We start from the raw sequence: 21659 nt of genomic DNA on the forward strand, positions 1-21659 counted from the left end.
TCTCTTACCTCATGCTGGCTGTGTCCTTTCCCTATTTGACCAACCAAACTGGCAATGCTTATAAGCTAATCTGCTAGCAATTGTCCAAAAATGTCTCCATGTACTTATCTTTCTTAGAAGACTTGCATATGTGACCTCTACTCCCCATACCCTTCTCTGTCCAGACAGAATGAGCCTTTGGATGTCTTGGCCCTCAAAATGAAATGCCCTATGGAACCCCAGAAAGTTAAAACATAATAGGGCTAATAGGCATCCAGTGTCTGGAACTACTATATTAGTCAATAGACAGAGGTCAAATTACTATGGAAAAGTACCAAGAAAGAAGGAAAAAAAATGAATGGGACCAAAATGAAATGTCCTCATCTGGAGAAAATTCATTGTAATGGCAACATACAGCTCAGAGCTTCAAGAAGACCAAAACCAAACCATTTTCTCTTCTTACTTACAACTAATTCTTATTGAAAATACCATTCCTTCCTATAGCAGTCCTCCCTTATACAGTCCTCTCAGTTTTCTGCCTTATTAGATCCTTGTCCCTGTTGATTGGATAGGGATCTAAGCCTCATGCATGCTACCTGTTTTTGTTATTTTTCTGATTGCAAAATTCATGAATTAGTCTATTTATGGGAACAGATCAGAATGGCAGAGTGAACATAGGCCTTTCAGATTCTTTGAAAGATATCATCTAGAGTGTAGAAACTGAGCTTATACTTGACAAGATTTCAGATACTGTGCTGCTCCTTCCCTTGCTTCAAATCTTCCTCCCTCATCCAATTAGACAGATCCATTGGATTCAAGGATCCAAGTCCATATTCATTGGAAATTTGAGCACAGTGTTTGACTTAAATGCCATATTAAAAAACCTTGGGGTAAATTGCTTGAAGGCAGTGACTTATCTGTCTTTTTGTAGGGAGGGTAGAGATTGTGGTACCTATCTTTCCAAAGCTGGAATTACACCAACCACTCATAGGTCTGATCCCACTACTAAGTAACACAGGAATATTGACTTGCTCTGTTTCCTGACCTAGATCAACTCTCCCCTTCTTAGGCAGCCTGGTGGCCCTCTACTTGCAGGGGTCCCACCATGTTGGTAAAGGACTTAATGCAAACATCCATTTGGTTTAGCTCACTGTGGCTCAGAATTTCTGAGCTCAGGTGACCCATCAGCCTTAACCTTCCCGATAACAGAGATTATAGGTATGAGTCATTGCCCTGGCCTCTTTATGTCTTCGTATCCTACTCAGTATGTAGCATAGATGTGCATAGAAAGTGTACTTCCCTGGACATCAAAATGTTGATGTAACCAAATGTCCAATGAAATGAAGATTCTTGCTGCTTTTGGCCATATGATAAAACCAGTAAAGGAAGGCAGTGTAGAGTAATACAAAGAGAGTTGAATTTGGAGTCATTCTTGATTCTACCACTTAATAACTATCTGCATCACCTTGGGAAAGTCACTTAACTTCTCAGATCTGGGAAACCTCTCAGTTTCCTTATCTATGAAATTGTAAGGACATACATATGCAGGGCCTTCCTTACTAGGTTGCTGTGAAGACCAAGTGAATGGCAGCAATAAATGAAATAATAGCAGCATCCTAAAAGTATAAAGTATTATAACTTTTAGGTGCTCAAGAAATATTTATTGATGGGTTCATTGTTATTGTCCTTGATCACCTTTCCCATGTGCTCCAGCCCTGGATAGCTCTCAAGTCTGTCACAAATTTCCCCAACTCCAGAACTCTCTTTAATGTCTAACATGTCCCTCTCACTCTGCCTGCCTAGCCCCACTGATGCATCCCTAGATTGTCCAAGCCAAAAGTAGACTTAGAGATTGCCCCTCCTCCTTCTCCCACTTTGCTGGGGAAGCAGCCAAAGCCCAGAATTGTAAAGCATTTTTCCCTGATCTTCAATATCCAATCAGTTGATTTGTGAGAGCTCTCATTTTTGTGCTCCCTTGCCCCCATACCTGACTCTATCAACTATTTTTTTTAAATAGGCCCTTGAACGTATAGGCAAAGAGAACACTGGTTGAGGAATTCCCTCTACTAGAATAGATCATTACCTTTTCTGCAACTAAGTCTTAGAAAGCTACCAGGAACACTGTTCTTAATGAGAGGATGCTCTACCTCAACAGATTGCACTACCAGATTGTCAAAGGCTGGACTTGAACCCAGATCTTCCTGACTCAAAGTAACTCACTATCCACTCTGTCTGCTATCTGCTTCTGATCATGTCCCCAGTTGTAGCTCACTTTATTCTTGCCTCTACCTCCTCTGCACAACAGTTGCATCATGGAGAGGAGTTGGGGTCAGTAAGGAACCTCTATCCTGGGGTCCTCCTTTCCTCAGGTGACATTCTCCTTGGCTCCACCAATGTGTGAAAGGCTCAGACATGCTTTACTGTCATCTCACTTCTCTTTGTCTCTGAACTCCACTTTTTCCTTCATCCCACTTCTTCCCTTCCTCCCCTGCAGATATGAGCTCCTCTTTCTGTGTTGTCTTTCCTCAAGATAATGTCAACTTCCTGAAGGTAAGCACTATTTTCATGCTTGTATTCATATTCACAGAAGCTGACTCTGTGCCGAGCATGTGGTTAGTGCTTCATGATTTCTTAGACTCAGTCTCTACATCTCTCCCTGTCTTTGTCACTATCTTTTCTCCTGTTTTTCTATCTCTCTAACTCTTTCTCTCTGTCTCTGTCTCTCTGTCAAATTCATATGTGTAGATTTTTTCCCCTTACACTGTTGATGTTTTAATGTGTATCATCCTTATGGCATCAAACCAGGAGGAGAATAAGAGTGAAAAAAGGCAACTAGGGGCAGAACATATGGAATGATTTTTTTAAAAGCTATTTACAAGCAAAAGTTATTAAGTAAAAAAGAACAGTTATAAACACCTACTCTTAACCAAAGCTAGCTGTCCAATTAGAAGCAGCCTTATTTTTAGCAGAGTGTCTATTGGTTGATATGCTATGATTCAAGGATCCTCTCTTCCTAATGTTTAAGTTCATTCATCCATCCATCCATTCAACAACGATTTATTAAGTGCTGCATAAAGAACAGGGAAAGATGTAAAACTCTATTTTGTTTCTACTTAAACTTTCTCTAGTTCTATCAGGAGCAGCATTACCATTCCTCCAGTCTCCCATGTGTGAAAATTAGGAATTATCTTTGACTTTTCTTTTTCTCTTGCCCCTTAAATCCAAACAGTTGTCCAGCACTATTGACTTTTACCTCTGTAATATCTCTCACATCTGCCCCCTACACTCAATTGCCATTGCTACCACTACATATGATATAGGTACTAGTTACCACCTTCCACTTCTATTGAATATCTTTTTCATAGGTCTTCTCTCTTGTACTTTCTTCCCCCTACAACCCATCTTTCATACTAATATCAATGAAATCTTTCTTAAATATATATTTCTGGACATGTCATTCTTCTATTCAGTAGTTACTGGGGGCTCCCTTCTGTCTATCAAATAAAACTCAGACTCTTTTGGCAGACATCCATGGCCCTCTATTTGGATACCACCATCTTTGTTCACAGCACTGTACTTAGTATTGTAAGACATAGGCAGTCTGTCCTAAGTAGCTTTCAAATTCTTTGAAAACAACTAGAGTGTAGATTACTCTTAGAAAAATTTCAACTACTCCTCCCCTTGATTCAGTTTCCCACTTTTACCCTTAGACTTAGTCCAAGTCATCATCTTTGCCATCCTTATGGATGAGTTATGAGGAAAAGGAAGATAGGAATATACTCTCTAGGGGTATTGTGGGAAAATAACTTGAAGCCTAAGAGTATGTATTGTTGGTATGTTAAAAACATTCCCCAGTCAACTTATCTCATTCTACTTCCACTTATTCTTCTTCCCACCCACCCACATTGGTCCTCTTTCTTGCACAAAAATCCCCTGAACATTTTTCAACTTTGTGCCTTGTCCAGGGCCTGGCACAGTGGTCTACATATAGCATGTGCTTAATATCTGTTTGTTGAATGAATGAATTGATTGAAAGTTTAGATAAAACACTGGTTTCTGGTCTTATGGAGCTAAATTTAGCAGGCAGAGGGTGGTGATATGACACACATATAAATAACTACAATACAAAATGAAACATGATAAATGACTAGGACAGACCCAAGAAAAATGATGCTCTATGAAATCCAAAGGAGAAAAGATTGTTACTGACTAGGTGAAGGAAGGTTTCTAGGAGGATGTAGTTCTTGAGTTTAGCTTTAAGGAGGAATACATGAAGAGAAGTATAAAATGAGCCTGGAAAGACAATGGCACCAACATCTAGTAGATCACAAATGCCAAAGCTCAAAGAGGTTTAATCATTATCATCATTCATTATTATCATCATCATTATCTATAAGAAGCAATATAAAATGAGACTGGAGCACCAAACTCTTGAGAGTTGCAAATGCCAGGCCAAAGAGTTTGGGTAATAATAATAATAACAAAAACAATACTATAGCTAGCATTTATATAAAGCTTTAAAGTTTGCAAAGGCCTTTGCAAATATTACCTCATTTTATCCACAACAACTCTGGGAAGTATGCATTATTATTATCCCCATTTTACAAATAAGAAAACTGAAGGCCAGGGTGACACGGCAAGTAAATGGCTGAGGCCGGATGGAGCCATTATAAGGCTCTGAGCAGAAGAATCCTATTGTCACTAATGGCAGGAATTCTGCAGCTGAGCTCCCTATTATTTATTATCTCTCCCAGCTGGAATGCGAGCTCTGTGAAAACAGGTACCGGGACTTTCTTTTTGTATTTGCATTGCTTAATGCAATGCTAGTTGCAAGATTTGAACTGAATAAATGCTCTTCCTTTCCATTCTATTAGAAAGGTAGAGGGAAAAGTATGAAAGATGGATGGCAGTGGGGTAGACGTAGAGGTGGAAAGGTCTTTTTAAAAGCTACAATAGACCAAAATGAGTGGTAATAAAAACTTATGTTGGGGTGGTGATAGTGGTAAAAGAAAGGAGGGGGACATATGGAGATGGGTGTCAGAGAGAGAAGAGAGAGATAGAGAATCAACAAGACTCAAAAACTGGTTATATTTGAAAAGTTGAGTCCAAGATTTCAGAAATACTGCTACAAAAATTTTGAAGTCAAGAAAAAAGCATATTATCTTGCTGGAAGTGTAGAATTTAAGGTGTTAAAAGGTCATGCCATTTAGGATGTTCTATAGGCAGTCACAATTCCAGAGAGGACAGAGCTCTTCAGAGCTAGATTTGGAAGCCAGCTTCAGATGCCATGGGAGTGAATGAGTATTAGTGGACTGAGATGTGGAGGAAATTGAAGCATCATCCAAACTGTTTACACAGAAAGATTCCTCCCATAGCTTTTGCTTCTAGAATGGAGGATGGGGAAGTAAATAGCCTGCCTTGGAAAGTAGTAAGTTTCCCCTCATTAAGCATCTTCAAGAAAAGCCTAGATGATCAATCTTCTCAGGTATATCATAACAGAAATTCTTAAGGATCATGAATTTACATCTGCAAAGGACCTGAGCAATCATAGAAAATCCCTCTTATTTTACAGATGAAGAAACTGAGGTCTAGAGAGATCATGTGACTTGTCCAGTTTCACAGTGCTAGAAAGGGAAAGTGCTAAGATTTCACCTAGTTCCTCCAACTCCCAATCTGGCACTTCTCCCTTTGTACCATGTGCTTGGGTATGAATTAGATGAGATGTCCACTGAGATCCGTTCTGACCCTAAAATTCTGCAATCTCACCAGGAGAGTTGGAGGGGGAAATTCAGATTTTCAGGAAATAAAGGAACAAGTAAGTCAATTCAATTCAATAACATTTATTAAGCACTTATTGTGTTTAAGGCACAATGCTGGTTGTGGAGATAGTAAGATAAAAGTGAAACCATCCCTTCCCTCAAGAAACTTAAAATCAGGTGAAGGAAAAATTTGAAAGTGAAAGTGGTGTCAGGTGGTAGGGATGGAGATGGTCAGGGTTTTAAGAGTATTAAAGCTTAGTGCATGCAACTTATGATCTTAGAGAATAGTAGTGATACGTGTGTGAGAACAGTGAGCAAGAACAAGGAGTGAGTGCTGGTGGAATAGAGAGGTTTGGAGGCGAGAATGACAAATGTCTTGGGTTTTCTTGACTGCTTGTTAGTGGCCCCCAACACACACACACACACACACACACACACACACGCACACACACACACAGCAAGCAATGGAGAAAGCTGTAAGATCAGATTCTATCTAGCATAGCATATGAAAATTGCAGCCACAGCTGAGCCTCCCTTAGTTCCCATTCCCAAAGGAGAATGCCTTGAGGGATGCTAGCAAGAGTAACCTAGCAATGTGACTGCAAAGGGGCAGAATATAAAGAGAATCTGAGGACAAGACTTTGGGGAACCAATCTCTAAAAAGAGTGAAGACAAAGGGCCAATGAAGGAGACCTCAGAAACAGAGAGGAAGGACAGTCTGGTGTCTTGGAAACAAAGGGAGGACAGAACATATAGTATAAGGAGGAGGTCATCTGTGCTAAATACTACAGAAAAGTCAAGGAGAATGGAAACTGGGGAAAAAGACACTGGGTTAGGCAATTAGGAGTTCATCAGTGACCTTTGAGAAAATAATTTTGGAAGAGTTGTAGGACCAGAAGTGAGAATGAAAGGAATTCTAGGACAGAATAGATAAAATTGGTTGTAAGTTAGTTTTTAATGATATTTTGGTATGAAGATGAATTGGTATATAAGACAATTGCAGAATGCTGTAGAAGATACAAGGGAAGGAATTATTTTTAGCACTGAGGAGACCCAAGTATATTTGTGGGCTGATAGGAAGGAGCAAATGTAGAATGATAGATGTATGAGAGAGCAAGGATATGGGAGAAAGGGGAGCTTTCTGATGAGAGAAAGAATAAGAGATTGGTGTAGTAAAAGGAAGGATGATAGAACTCTTTCCATCAAGAAATAATTGAATTTGGAGTCAGAGGACATGGATTTAGTCATGGTTCTACTCTCTCCTTGTGAATTTGGGCTAGTCATGTTTCCTCTCTGGGCTTCAAGATTTAGAAAGGATTAAGACCCAATGATCTAAAAATAATAATAAAAAGAAGATTAGGAGTCTTATGGAGAGCAAGGAAAATTTGGTAAGGACTTACAAAGAGCTCTGTCTGTGTTTCTGCCAATGACAATTAACACTAACATCCAAACTAAGGACAGGTTGGTCTCTCTGATGTAGAGCACTTTGCAAACTTTGAAGCATTACATAAAAGCTAGCCAGCTCTTGTGAGCAGGGGCTGGTGACTCTTTCCTGAGAAGAACCTTAGCTCCCATTTGTTCCCCTGACTTCAACTACTGGGAGATCTGTAGGCTCAACTGGAGAGGGGACAGACTTGAGCCAAGGAGACCAAAGCAAGGGTTTAGTTCTGCGATGATGAGGGCATGAGTAGTAGCTGTGTGACTGGGGAGAAGGGGACATGTAGCACAAATATTTTGGATATAGAAATGACAAGTTATGAGGATGTATTTAGGATGCAACAGAGAATCTTCTGACCTTTGTCAAACTTGCAGGCTGCTCCTCTCTGCTTGTGACTCATGGGGAGAGGGAATGGGAAGGACGAGAGGACAAGTGATATTGCCAGAAGGAATTTGCAAGTCGTTGCTAGGGATTACGACTTTCTTGGCAAGAAACCATACACATTAGGGATGCAGGTGATGTTTTCATGACTAGTGTTTGAAAAGAAGAGAAAATCACATTTGAGAAGTAAATAGCTGGTTAAAAAATGTCTGAGTCTGGTTTGGATTTCTGAACCAGGGCTTAAAATACAGGAATGAGGGGCTCCTAAAAGGGGATAGACTTCACCTAATGAAGATTAGCCAATTTGAATTTGTCTGGTGTTTTATGAACCAAGGTTTTGCTTTTGTTTTTTTTTTTAACAGATTAATTAATTTATTATTAGTTTTCAATATTCACTGCACAAGTTTTAAATTTTCTCCCCTGTCCTCTCCTCCCCCTCCCCAAGACATCATACAATCTGATATAGTCTCTACATGTACATTCCTTTTAAACATATTTTCACATTAGTCATGGTGTATAGAAGAATTAGAATGAATGGGAGTAACCATGAGAAAGTAAAGTGTAAAACAAAACAAACCACAAAAGCAGGAAAATAGTCTGTTTCTATCTATATTCAGACTCCATATATTTTTTTCTAGATGTGGATGGCATTTTCCACCAAGACCCTTTTGGAATTGTTTTAGGTCCTTGCATTGCTGAGAACTAAGTCTATCAAAGTCAGTTATACACTGTGGCTGTTACTGTATACAGTGTTCTCCTGGTTCTGCTCACTTCATTCAGCATCAATGAACCAAGGTTTTTGAATTGAAAATGGAGAACGAGAGAGAAAACTGGAAGGATCCTTGACAGGGTGAACATTCCAATGCAGTAGGAATGAATGGCTTGGATTGGAGGAATCGTAATGATGGAGACACATTAGAGAGGTACATGGGATGGAAGGAAGGGAGAGATAGGATTGATCTATCTGCATCAAAAAAAGAGTAGACTGTCTTGGAATTAGAAAAATTAACCAGCCCATGGATCCAAATAGAAGGTGGAATGTGAATGTTGGTGTTATGGCTGCAGCCAGAATGGACTTTATGTTCCTATTGACGGTGGCTCTTGGGGTAAGACTCCTCAGGGCAGCTGGGAAAGGCAGTTTCTTAGTTAACTCTCCCTGTTTCCCCTCTACTTTATACTTTAAGCTACAACCTCAGTCTTCTCCCTACTCTGGACAAGTCTTCCGGTCCCTGGGCAAATGTTCAAATGCCCCTTAGGAACTTCCATGTCTGATGTTCATGCAAATCAGCACACAATGACAACTGACTACAGGACTGAACAAAACCCAGCACAAACGACTCCAGGGAAAGCTTTATATGGAATAAGCTTAGATGCCTTGGCTTACTTACCAATTCAAATATTTTAATTACAAACTGAGACAACGTGTAAAAGGTGGGATTGAAGGGGTAGGGGGAGCACAACAATTGCAGCATTCAAATGACTAATACTGCTTGAGAGAGGGAGCATTCCTAGGATTGAGAGGCAGCATGTGTCAGGTTGGTTTTCCAGATCTTATGATTTAAAAAAAAAGTCCTTGACTGAAAATCAGTAGTGGTGTTTTCTGAGCCTGGAAGTAAGAGTCATCACGGACAGAGAGAGCTCTAGCGCAGGGGTGGGCAACCTGCAATCTCAAGGCTACGTGTGGCCCTCTAGGTCCTCATGTGTGATCTGGATTCAGTCAAAGGGCCACATTTGAGGACCTAGAGGGGCACACGTGGCTTCAAGGCAGGAGGTTCCCTATCCTTGCTCTAGGGGATTAGGGCAAAAGGTCATTAGTAAAAGTAAAGTAAAAAGGGCCATTAGTCATTCAAAAAAATTACCAAGACTTCCTTCTTGAGGTTCTTACCAGCAGGTGTAGGCAATGGCAGCACAGCCTAATAAAGTGAGCCCTTTTTTCTTGGATGGGTACTGATGTGGTTTGAGAATGGTCTCCACCAGGGACAAAGGCAATACGGTAGTGTGCTAGAGAAGAGAAAGAAGAAATTAGATCAGGAGCTGAAGAAACATAATGATTTGCATTGAACTAGATTTTTATAATCATCTTTCTGCCATTTAATTCATATTTCATTCAGCTGTTTTACTTCAAAAACACCCCATTTGACCAGTCACTCTCCTGCTTAAGAACCTACAATGGCTCCCAGTTAAATCACTGGGCCATGTTCAACTACTTGGTTCTTGAAGTCTTTCAGGATCTGGCCCCACCCTACCTCCTCAACCTTATGGCTCAAACAGCTTTGCTCCATCACAGTCTGTCTCCTCATTGTGCACTCCCACCTCCATACATTTATTTAGACTCTTTCTTTTGATACTATTTACCCATCACCCCAGCTATTCACACACAAGTCTGTTGGCCCCAGGAACAAACATGAATTCCATTTCATCCATTAAATCTTCTCTAACCTCTCTGTCCCAGTCTGATGATCTCTCCCTTCTCTGACACTTAAAAACCTGTACCCCACAATTTAACCACTGAATTTAACCATTATACTCATTTCATGCTTACATCTTGTCCCCTCAACCAGATCAAATCCTTTAAAGGAGGGACCTTGTCTTATAATAATACAAAACTCTTTCTTCAAAACAATCCTGTGAGGTGGGGAGAACAAGTGTTATTATACCCATTTTAGAAATGAGAAAAAAGACTCAGAGAGGTCTCTTGCTAAAGGTGACACAGTTCATATGTGTCAGAGCAGTGATTCATATCCAGGTTTTCCACTCCAAGCCTCCTGCCCTTTCCACTAAATCATCTTTGCTCTACTTGGCTTTTCAATTGCTTGGGAGACACAACACTTCATAGTTCCATAGATATTGACCTGAAAAGGACCTCTGAGGTCATTTACTCTAACTCCCTTATTTTACATATGAGGAAACTATAGCCCAGATTGAAGAAGTATTTGCCTACCCAGGTAGTAAGTGGCAACACCATCATTTGAACATGATTCTCTTCACTGCACCACACTGTCTCTGATTTGCATGGTGGAGTAATCTTATAAATACATCCTGTATTACAGGTATTATTATTCCAATTTTACAAATTGGGGAACTGAAGCCAAGATAAAGTAAAGTGACTTGTATGAGATGATAGCTAGATAAGTATTCAAGCCTGAATTGGGACCCAGATCTTATGACCCCATGCCATAGTTATTCTCCACCAAATAAAGTCAACTGTCCCTTTAGCCAGGGGACCTCTGAAATCAAGAAGTTGCTGCCACCATCCATGCTGCCCCCAGTTCAGCTACCTGTAAGCGCATGGAGTTCCTTGCTCTGTCAGAAAGCCAAAAGGAGTCAAGTTCTATTAAGAACCATTAACTCTCCCATTATACTTGCCATTGATCTAACAGGTTTTATGAACCCTGCCTGCAGTTAACAGCTTCTGTTTTGTACATTAATGGTCATTGGCAATGGTATTCCTGTGGAATCATGTACTACATTCGCATTAGAAGTAAATGAGTTTGCCATGATTCATGTTTTAACAACAAATACCACAGGCACGCATGGCTGGTCACCTATTATAAAACCCTGCCCTTCACTGGTGACATTCAATTGGTTTTCCAAATGAATTCCTCTTAATGGCTTCTGGGAAGTTCACTTCAGTGATGTCATTAGTGCTGGACCATATACTGTGGCTTAATACTAGTTGAAAGGGCTTTAAAAGCATCTCATTTTCTGGTTGGGGGAGAGAGGGAGGAAGGAAAGGCAAAGAGGAAGCTTGCACTCTGTTAGCTCTTTTTAAATATGGAGCTGCTGTGAATAGCCAGCCATGACGCAGTAAACCTCTGAGGAACTTCAGTGTATTGGTATTTCTGTCCACAGCAACAGAAATCACTACAGCCTGTGTCATGGAGCACAGGTTAAAAGAAAAAGGAAGAAGGAAAAAAAAGAAAGAAAAGAAACTCATATTTGCTTCCTGCTCAAAAAAGAAAAAAAAAAACTAATCATTAGGCTGAGATTGACACAAATTAGAATGCTGCCAAAAATCAGTGAAAACAGTGACTCATGCTGTATTTCAATTAACAGTTTCTCAGTTTCCCTCATAAACAGGGAAGCTGACAAAAATTAATTATCTCTGAGGGGGTAAAATATTTCATTCCAAAGTAAACAAAACATCACTGGCTGAAACAATAGTCGGCAACAGCGGGAGGGGATGGAGGAGAGAGATCCATCCATCTTTCCTTGTCAATAAAACTATCTGCATGGTAGGATGTGCTTGAGATTTCTTTCTCCAAAGGTACCAGTAATGGAAAAACAGGAGCTTTCTCCACCTTGATTGTGACAATTTTATCTTAAGAGCAGCTTCATTTTCTGCCCCGTCTACTGTGCCTACTTCCACCTGGGGTTCTTGGGGGTAAAAGAACTATCAATGGCATTTAAGGATGGTTATGTCTGGAATTTCACTGAGCCATTTAGCTGTAAAGCAATCTTGTAAAGAAAGAAGCAAACACACCAGGTCGCAAAGAATTGTTACCAGTCTCCCCTAGGCAAGTTATTCTCAGAGAAATGCTTAGAGGTAAGAATATAAGTGGCTAGTTTAAGCAATTTCTTTGTTAAAGATGATTTACTAAATGTGGGTAGGGAAAGAAGGCTAGAATTTGCAAAGGGATCTGTTTGGCTTGCCTTGGGCAGGAAAATTTCATCGCTATCTAAGCCCATGAAACTCCCATGAGAGGTGATCACTTCTTTCTACTGACTCCAAGGACTACAGAAGCCCAGGTGAGTCCAGTCAATTGTACTCTCCAGAATCCCCAAATCTCATAGTTATTTATTCAGTAAATGTATATTAAGCACCTACTATGCACTGAGCATTGTGAGTAGACCTGGGGGAGAGGTAAAGTTTAAGTAAGAAGAAATGGTCCTCGACCCCATGGAACTTACAGTCTGAAAGAGAGATATGGCACAATACAAGTAATAATGATATAATAAAATATCTTTCTTTTAAGAAAGGGAACTTAATTTTTTCCACCAAAAGCTACATAAAAGGCCTGGGCATTTAAAAAAAATCAGATAGCAATACTTCTGAAAATGTTTTCTGTTCTTCCCTACATGCCACTCCCTAGGAGTGAATGTTCCCTATATTGAGTGGACCAATATAAATTGACTTCTGTCCAACAAGATCAACATGCAAAGATCTTTATTCTCCTGATGTTGTTTTTAGTGAGGTGCTAAAAATGTTGTTAGCTATTTTATCTTTTCCTCCCTTCCCACATTCAAACACCATTCTGGCACCATGAATAATCTCTGATAATCACTAGACAGCCCTTTCCTTGTGCATCTGAGAGGTTAGTTTTAATGTACTTAATGGTGCTAAAGAAGGTTTTTGCTTTTTAATAAAAATATATTTTATATATGTTACACCTACACACCTTAAAATGTCTGGCCTTATCTAAGCAGGGATTTCTTGACTCAGAACCATTGTTGTTGTTCAAATCATTCATTTATATCTAAATCTTTGTGATCTTGTGGACTGGACTGTTCATGGGGGTTTTCTTGGCAAAGATACTGAACTGGTTTGCCACTTCCTTCTCCAATAGATTAAGAGAAACAGAGATTAAGTGACTTGTACAGGGCCATACATCTAATAAGAATCTGAGGTTGGATTTGATCCCAGATCTTCCTGACTCCAGGCTCAGTGTTCTATCCACTGAACCATCTGGCTTCTTCTACCTCAGACCAATAGGAAATGTTAAATATATTTTATTTGTTAAGTTTTGTTTTTTAAAAATCACTTGGAAGAATCACGTTAGAGCTAAACAGAGATAAAATATGACTTTAAATGAAGTAGAATAAAATAGCAATGGAATTCCCTCAAATCCTCAAATAGTCTGTAGTCTCATCAATTTAGATGTTCTCTCAAATGGTGCTGGTTGCCTTCCATGCCTTTCGGTGCCTCCTGCATGACTCATGTCCATATCGTCCTATGTGTATAACATACAAGGTCCTACCTATTTCCCAGAGGCTATCTTTGTTCTCTCCTGATGCTGTAAGGATACTATAGCAATCCAGTTGCCCAACTGTTATTCCTCATCTTTGCCACATGACCAACCTATTTTTCCCTCTAATGATACATTTCCACAATGACATCCATTACTCCTGCTCTACTTTGAAGTTTCTAATTTATTATATGATACACCCATAAGACCAGTCTCTCCATTGCGTGGCACATAGTAGTCACTTAATAAATGCTTGCTGGTAACTTGTAGACTTTTTCATTCTTAGGAAAATCTTTTACTAGGGCTATGTGCTACATTTCCTCTGTCACAGTCGGGAACATCTTTGATGAACATATGTTTCCATGTTTAATTCTTTGCCTGATGGTTAGTGTCAAAAGACTGTCAAACAAAGTTATTTTTGCTATTAAGACATCTCAAATGACTTTGATGTATAGATGAGAGGCACCTTGTTGGAAGAGAGCCTTTAACGCAACCACTTTGCTCTATATAATCAATTTTTTTTTTGTAATCAATATATAATAACCGCAGTGAAATCTTTTATTCTCTACGTCTTTCAGTCAATTGTGTGATAGTAAAGATGTGGTTTAATATAGAATATTGCTTGAGAAAACCTGACTATTCCCTACTAACACCATCATTGAGGATATGATACCCTCAACGTACGTATGATTCTTGTAAAAGTTTATTGGCCTTGAGTTGGTAGGTGTGGATGTTCTCTGTTCCTTTTGTTTTGTATTTGTAAGGTCCAGGATTTTTTCCATGTCTTTGGTATCTTTCCTTCCTTTAGATATCTTCTGAATGAATCTGTGAATGAATTTATCACCTCCAAAACAGATATTTCTTTATGTACATATTCTAATCTACCTACCTTACTCAAATTTGTTCTTTGCAGCGTCATTTCTATCTCCTCCTGGAGCAAATCCAGGATTATAATTTTAATCATGTGATTCTACTATTCTCAATCATGAAAACATTTTGTCATAAAATTTTTTGCAGATCTTTTCCATTTTTATTGTGTCTGTTATTTCTTTTTTTCATTCTTAAGTATTTTCAGTATAACTAATTAGTAGGGAACTTTGACTAGCTTTCTTTAAAAAGATTTTACTCTTCATTGCTTTTCTATGCTCTTATTAGGCAATATAACTTAAAATATTCCATTATCATTCTTTATTGTAAGATTTTACAAATTAATCAGTTCTCAAAAACCAGTGTTGCTTTTTGCCTTTTATATATCTTTTTACTTGACCATGAAAAATTATCATAATTAGTGTTGGTGGTCTTTCTCCAATTTCTTCTCCGTTTTTCATTTTCAACAATTATAGTCACTTCTTATAGGACATACTTTAGGATGACTGTGAGACAATTTTGTTGGAGAAGAGGAGAAGAAGGGATCAAGAGCATATCTATAGAGTATCTTTGGGGAGAAGGGCTGGGGTGTATGAAAAGAATATGTAATTGCAAAGGAAGAGGTGGGGAGAGTGAGGCTCAGATGAACTTCAAATTCTTTCCTGAAACAAACACAGTAGGTTTGAACATTCACACCAAAATTTTGTATAAAAACATAAAACTCAAAACAGGAAAAACAAGTAGGGATGGGGGGGGGCATGGAGGCTTTGTGGATTTATTTTGCATGATCATGCTCATTTATTCCAAGGTTGTTCTTGCTTTTTTTTTTTCCTCTATCAGTTTTTAATGGGGATTGAGAGAGGTTAGCTATAGGGATAGTTTTTAAAAAGAGGGCCACAAACTTTTTTTTTAACATACAAAAAAGAAAGAATTTCTAAGTGGGACAGACACAGACACAGCAGTGGGGTTTTAAAAGTAACTTGTGGAAGTATACACACACATCACACATATATATGTACATATATGTATGTATGCATACGAACAATATGAAATGGAAATTCATGGTTTCATATGCAATCTTCCTTTTGTGATTTGCTGTCTGTGCATGTAACTTTGGAGGCTTTTTGGTATTAAAGTTTGGAATAAAAACTTTATTAAAAATAATATGAGGGGAGGTCTTCAGCTATCAGGTTTGAGAGATAGGTGAAGAGGTTTGAGAAGTTTTTCATCTGTTGATGTGGGAAATGGGATAGAAAATAATTTGAGAAGGGATAAAAGAATCAGTAACAAGTTACATTAATAACAAGTTTGTTCTTGTCTTTTAAAATGTAATTCTTAAACCATGTTAATAGGTCTCCACCATGAACAGTGTCTGCTGATTCTTTTCTTATTGTGGGTACTTGTGATGTAGAGGTATGAGGTTTCTTTGTAGTCAACAAGTCCTGGCCTCTGTTATTTCTTATGCCTGACCCATACTTTCCTATATTTTTCTCACCATCCTCATCAATTTTCACCTTTGCAGTGAAGTCATTGAGTCACAAAGCATATGATTGAATGAATGAATGAAAAAGCATTTTTAAGTGCTTACTATATACAATATATATGCAAAACTCTGAGCCAAGCCCTAGTAATACAGATTAAAAAACGAAATGATCTCTACCCACATTCTATCAGGGATTTGATAGGTTTTACTGAGGACTCCCTAGTAACCTGAATTATTATACCACCAAATAATGACATCAGAAATCTCAGAGCCACACTTACACGGGCTTGATTTAAAAATTGTCACTTGAATATTTTGGACAAGTAGTATCTGATTTTTTTTCAGATTCACCTTTCTTCACTGTGATAATCTGTTCTAATTAAAACTTCTATTTCGCTTGTCCTCAGCCTTGTGCTTTTTATTCAGTGGTTTCTGCTGCTGATGCCAATAACAACCAAACAGACTGCAAGAGTAGACATTCACTCCTGTTTCCAATGTGGTTTCTAAGCAATGTTTAGAAATCTTTCCCTCACCAAGTCATAAATTGGTTCTACCAAACAGCTTTAAGCAAAACCAATATATACAAATTCAGTCTTTAACTATGACACATACATTTCCAGAGTGATTCTTTGTTTTATCAAAAGGTCATTCACGTTATATAAGGAATTCTTTCTTTTGGGGGCTGGGGGAAGATTCCCAGACCTATTTCATTCATGTGAGGAACTCCCAATGTGGAAAATCCTTCTGCTAATGAAGGTCAGTAATTTGTAACCTTAGAAAGCTTCAAGAATACAGGTCAGGAATCTCTTCAGTAGCAAGATGTACTTGTACATTTGAATGTTACTTACCTGACAAATATTTGATTTCCTCATGACTTTCCAGGAACATATCTATTGCATATAGCAGTTACACCTGTGATTTTAAAAGTCAGTCCTTTATTGGTGGCTAACTGGGACATCAGAGAAGGAGTCATACCCTTTTCTTTCATCTTTGGGCTTAGCTTATGTAACTTGCCTCACTTGCCCCACCCTGAGAATGATCTCTAAACATAGAAAAACTCAAAATAATCCTTTCTTTTGGGGTGGGAGGAAGACCACAGGGAGGGAAATAAATGTTGAATTCTGTTGTAGAAGAAAAGCTTAAGATTCCTTATGTACCAGGAAAATAAGTTGCTGAACATCTAAATTCTGCCTTCTGTCCTTCTAAGGAGTGTTTTTAAATGATCTACAGTACACATTACCTTTGTCTTTTGGGTTAATACATAAGCCGGCCAACACCTTGAGACAACGTAGTTCTTTTCTGTTGAAACTCTAATGAATATTGAATGTCTGCAATGCAACCTAAATTGGAGTAGGAAGTGACTTTCTGGAATGAATCCAGATATATTCGAGACATGAATCACTTCTGCATGCTTCAAAAAGAATTCAAACCCTTTGAACTAAATATATTCAAAAGAGAGATCATTGTCTTTTCCATAAAACCAGTTTTCCCTCCCTCCCAACTAGCTGGTCTGTACATCAATGCCAACATCATTCCTTTAGTCTCCCTCTCATGGCTGAAAGCATAAAGGAATCCTTGAGTCCTCCTCCTTCTCCCACATGCAGACAACCACTAAAACCTGTAGTATTAATATTTTCTTACACTCCTCTCATTTATTGGGGCAGCATGGCATCGTGGAGGGGACTCTCAATATTAAGATCTGGGTTCAGGGGCAGTGAGGTGGTAGAGTGGATAGAGCATCAGCCCTGGAGTCAAGAGGACCTGAGCTGAAAACACTTGACACTTACTAGCTGTGAGACAGTAAGTCACGATGCTGATTGCCTCACCAAAAAAAGACACAAGTTTGTATTCTACCTCATTTGTGACCCTGGGTAAGTCACAACTGTCTCAGTTTTCTCATCTGTAAAATGGGGGGCAAGAAGTTGTACTTGTTGGCCTCTAAGACCCCTTCCAGCTCTTTATCTATGATCTTATAATATTCTTCCTCCTTCATTCTACATATCCAAGTATTTACCAAGACCTACGTTACTGACACTTTCTTCCACACCTGCCATTCTATTGGAGCAGGTGGTGTGGTATAAGGCATAGAGCACTCACCTTGGAGTCAAAAAGACTTGGGTTAGAATTCCACCTCAGGCTCTTACCAGCTGTGTGACTCCATGCAAGTCATTTAGCCTCTCTGTGCCTCATTTTACTCATCTGTAAAATGAGATCAGTGACTTCTCAGGTCCCTTACAACTCTAAATCTACAATCCTTTATGCTATGCCTTATTTTCACTGCCATTGTTAAGCTGGACCCTTCATGTATAGCAGATTCCTGAAATATCTCCCTATTATTTCCAGCATTCACATATCTTGGGCAGCTGACAACAAGGGGATGCAGTGGATAGAATTCCAGGTCTAGAGTCAGGAAGACCTAGGTTCAAATCCTACTTCAGACACTGACTAGCCAGGTGACCCTGGGCAAGTCATTTGACCCTGCTTGCCTCAGTTTTTCATCTATAAAATGAGCTGGAGAAGGAAATGGCAAATTGCTCCAGTATCTTTGCCAAGAAAATCCCAAATGGGGTCACAGAGAGCTGGACATGACTGAATATGTCCAAATATGTCTTGTAAGCCTTCTCTAACATCTTACTCTGACACCTCATTATGGTGCACAGGTGATTGAATTCTTGAATACTATGTCAGTGGAGTGCAAGTTGTGGTAGAATTTTCTGAGAAAGGCTTCAAGTCCAGAAGTGGCAATGACCTAGACTGCTGTCATCTGAGGATGTGCTAAGCCAAGTTGCACGATACTCATCCGGGATTTCTGTGATTACTGTAGTGTTATTCACCACAAGGTGATTGGAGGTAGGGTTGGAGAGGGGAGAGCGGCTACAGCAGTTCATTAAATCATCCACCAAATTGGAGAAGAGTTATCATCTTCATCAGAAAACTTGCACTTAGCACAGGGCCTGGCACTTAATAAATGTTTATTGATTGGTTATTGGTTGGTTGATAATGGATGCCAGAGGTACGTATTGAAGTAGGTGTGCTATGTATGATAGAAGAAAAATTGGATGTTTTGGAGGACTGTTAACGGCCATTAAGAATGTAACTCTACAAAAGCAGCTTCACTGAACTCCCTAAATATAATAATAGCTGACATTTACGTAGTACTCACTTAGTGCCAGGTATTATGCTAAGAACTTTACAGTTATTATCCCCTTTGATCCTCAAACCCATTCTGTAGCAGGCATGTTATTATTAACATAGATACTGGGAAGTAGGTACTGTTATTATTGTTACATAGTTATATAATATATATTACATAAATATATAATATAAAATAATATAATTATATATCACTCAGATGAGGAAACAAAGCAAACAGGGATTAAGTGACTTGATTAGGATCATCTAGCCAGTAAGTATCTGAGGCCGGATTTGAACTCTGGTCTCCCTGACTCAGAGCCTGGCACTCTTTTCAACTACATCACCACTCTGCCCTAATCTCCTACCTCTTGCCCCTCTAAACCATCCTGCAAATGTTACCAGATAAGAAGCAAGCATGCTCAAGTAGATAAACACTGGAGTTGGAATCAAGAAGACCCAAGTTCAAATTCAGACTTAGACATTCACCAGCTGGGTGACCCTGGACAAATCACTTAACCTTTAAATACCTTAGTTTTTTTAATCCATTATATATGGTTTCCAATATCCTTTCCAGCTCTAAGTCCATGATCTGATGACTTCTAAAACGAACACTCTCATCATTTCATTTTCTAATTCAAATGACATTAAGTCCAGATGTGTAAAAAAAAACATTCACCAGTGTCTATCATATTACATCCAAACTCTTCTCCCTAGTTTTTAAGACTCCACAATAAAAACCCACCCTTATCTAAGCAAGCTAATTTTTTACTACCACTTTAACAGCCCACATTTCTGTTATAACGCTATTAAGTTCACATAGCCCTTCCCCTACAGCAGTCCTGGGAAGGAAGTAATATAAATATGACTATCCCCAAGTTACAAACCAGGAAGCTAATGAGGTTAAGTGGCTCATCTACAAAGACTCAGGTAGAAAATGTCAGAGCTGTGATTGAAACCCAAGATTTCTGATCCCAAGTCTCATGGCCTTTCTACTGTGCAAGTTTTCCTTTTAATATGTACTTTCAGCTCTAGATCAAGTAGGTCACCTCACAGATTCTTGTACATGCTTTTCTCTCCCTACTTCTGTGCCTCTGTTAATGTTCCTCTTTGCATCCAGAACAGCCTTGCTTCACATTCATTCATCTAAATCCTATTCATCTTTCAAAGGCTAATGTAAGTTCTCTGTTCCCCATGAAGAACCTTTGGAGGGCAATCTAGAACTTACTCTGATACCATAGTGGCTTTTGTACAACTGTGAACTGGTCATTTTTATGGGCGTCTCTTTTCTCCCCTTTCCCAAGGTTATGACATATGAGAGTGAGGGAAGGAAAAAGAGAGAAAGGGAGGAAGAGATATGTCAAGTCACTCTCTGCTTCTCTTCTTCCATCTTCTCCCTACTTCTTGTTTTAACATGTGCATGTGCACACACACAGATGCACATGTACACATACACATACATCACCACATACAGACTTTGAACTTACCTTGAACTGACAACCTTGAGGTTGTCTTAACTACATAGAGAGGTGAGGAAGGACCAATGTTTAATAATCATTCTGGCCAAGGGAAAGGTCAAGATAAAGAGGAGGATGAAAGGAGCTGGAGCCAATCTCAGGGCTTCTATGTTGAAGTTCTGCTACCCTTCCCCCATAGCTTGTATTTGCAGGGTATTTTCCAGGAGTCCTATAACTCTCTGAGGAAAATGTGTGGTTGCAGAATATGTGAGTTGTATTGATGAAAGTAAGATATTTTGGGGTAGAAGGAGGATGCACAAGTATATTATGCTATTAACGGGAAGGATGATCAATATATTTCACCCACATTTGATTTCCCGAAAAGGGATACTCTGCATGATTGTATCCAGAGGTAGTTTTATCTGTTTGTGGCTTAAACAAGGATCTTCATATAAAGGTTGTAAAGAAAGGCTAGATAGGGGGAGGATAGGGAAGACCAAAACAAACCTCTATGAGACTTTCTCTTTGGAAGAATAATATTTATAGTATTCCTAAGAGACTAGAGATCATTTATTGCACCACATTATTTTTATAAGTGAGAAAATTGATAGCAAAAGAGCTAAAGTGATTACTCTGGGTCACACTCCTGACTTCTAGTTTAGTATTTGTAATTCAGTCATTTTTTCAGTTATGTTTTACTCTTCATGACCCCATTTGGAGTTTTCTTGGCAGAGATACTGGAGTGGTTTGCATTTCCTTCTCCAGCTCATTTTACAAATGAGCAAACTGAGGCAAAGTTAAGGAACTTGCCCAGGATCACACAACTAGTAACTGTCTGAGGCTAGATTTGAACTCAGGAAGATGGTTCTTCCTGACTCTCCTCCCCTCCCTATTCTATCCATTGGGCCACCTAGCTGCCCAGTTCTTAGTTAATCAACAACTTACTTGTATTGTTGCTGTTCTTTCCAAACTAATTCAGGGTCACCAGTATTTCTTGTATGGTGGTACATTTGCATGGAGCCAGATGTATGTGGGTGTGTGTATACACATGTGTATATATATACATATATATATATATATATACACCCACATATACATATATATATATAATTTTTTAATGTGATGACTCTTATGACCAGCAGCACATTACCAGAATCATAGAATCATATACTTAGAACTGAGAAAGACATTAGAAGT

General features: G+C 38.9%; 1 protein-coding gene across 3 annotated transcripts in view; it reads right to left on the reverse strand.

Annotated features, from left to right (window-relative positions):
- Positions 1-21659, reverse strand: part of ADTRP (androgen dependent TFPI regulating protein) — a 120022-nt gene that overhangs the window by 33257 nt on the left and 65106 nt on the right. For all 3 annotated transcript variants that reach the window (XR_011965909.1, XM_072603826.1, XM_072603825.1), the window contains exon 4: positions 9443-9558. Coding sequence is in view for 2 of the 3 variants with exons in the window: in XM_072603826.1 (XP_072459927.1) it covers positions 9443-9558 (116 nt within the window). In the remaining variant the exon portion in view is untranslated. The remainder of the gene's footprint in view (positions 1-9442; positions 9559-21659) is intronic.

Source organism: Notamacropus eugenii, chromosome 4 (assembly GCF_028372415.1).
Source record: "Notamacropus eugenii isolate mMacEug1 chromosome 4, mMacEug1.pri_v2, whole genome shotgun sequence".
NCBI classification, from domain to species: Eukaryota; Metazoa; Chordata; class Mammalia; order Diprotodontia; family Macropodidae; genus Notamacropus; species Notamacropus eugenii.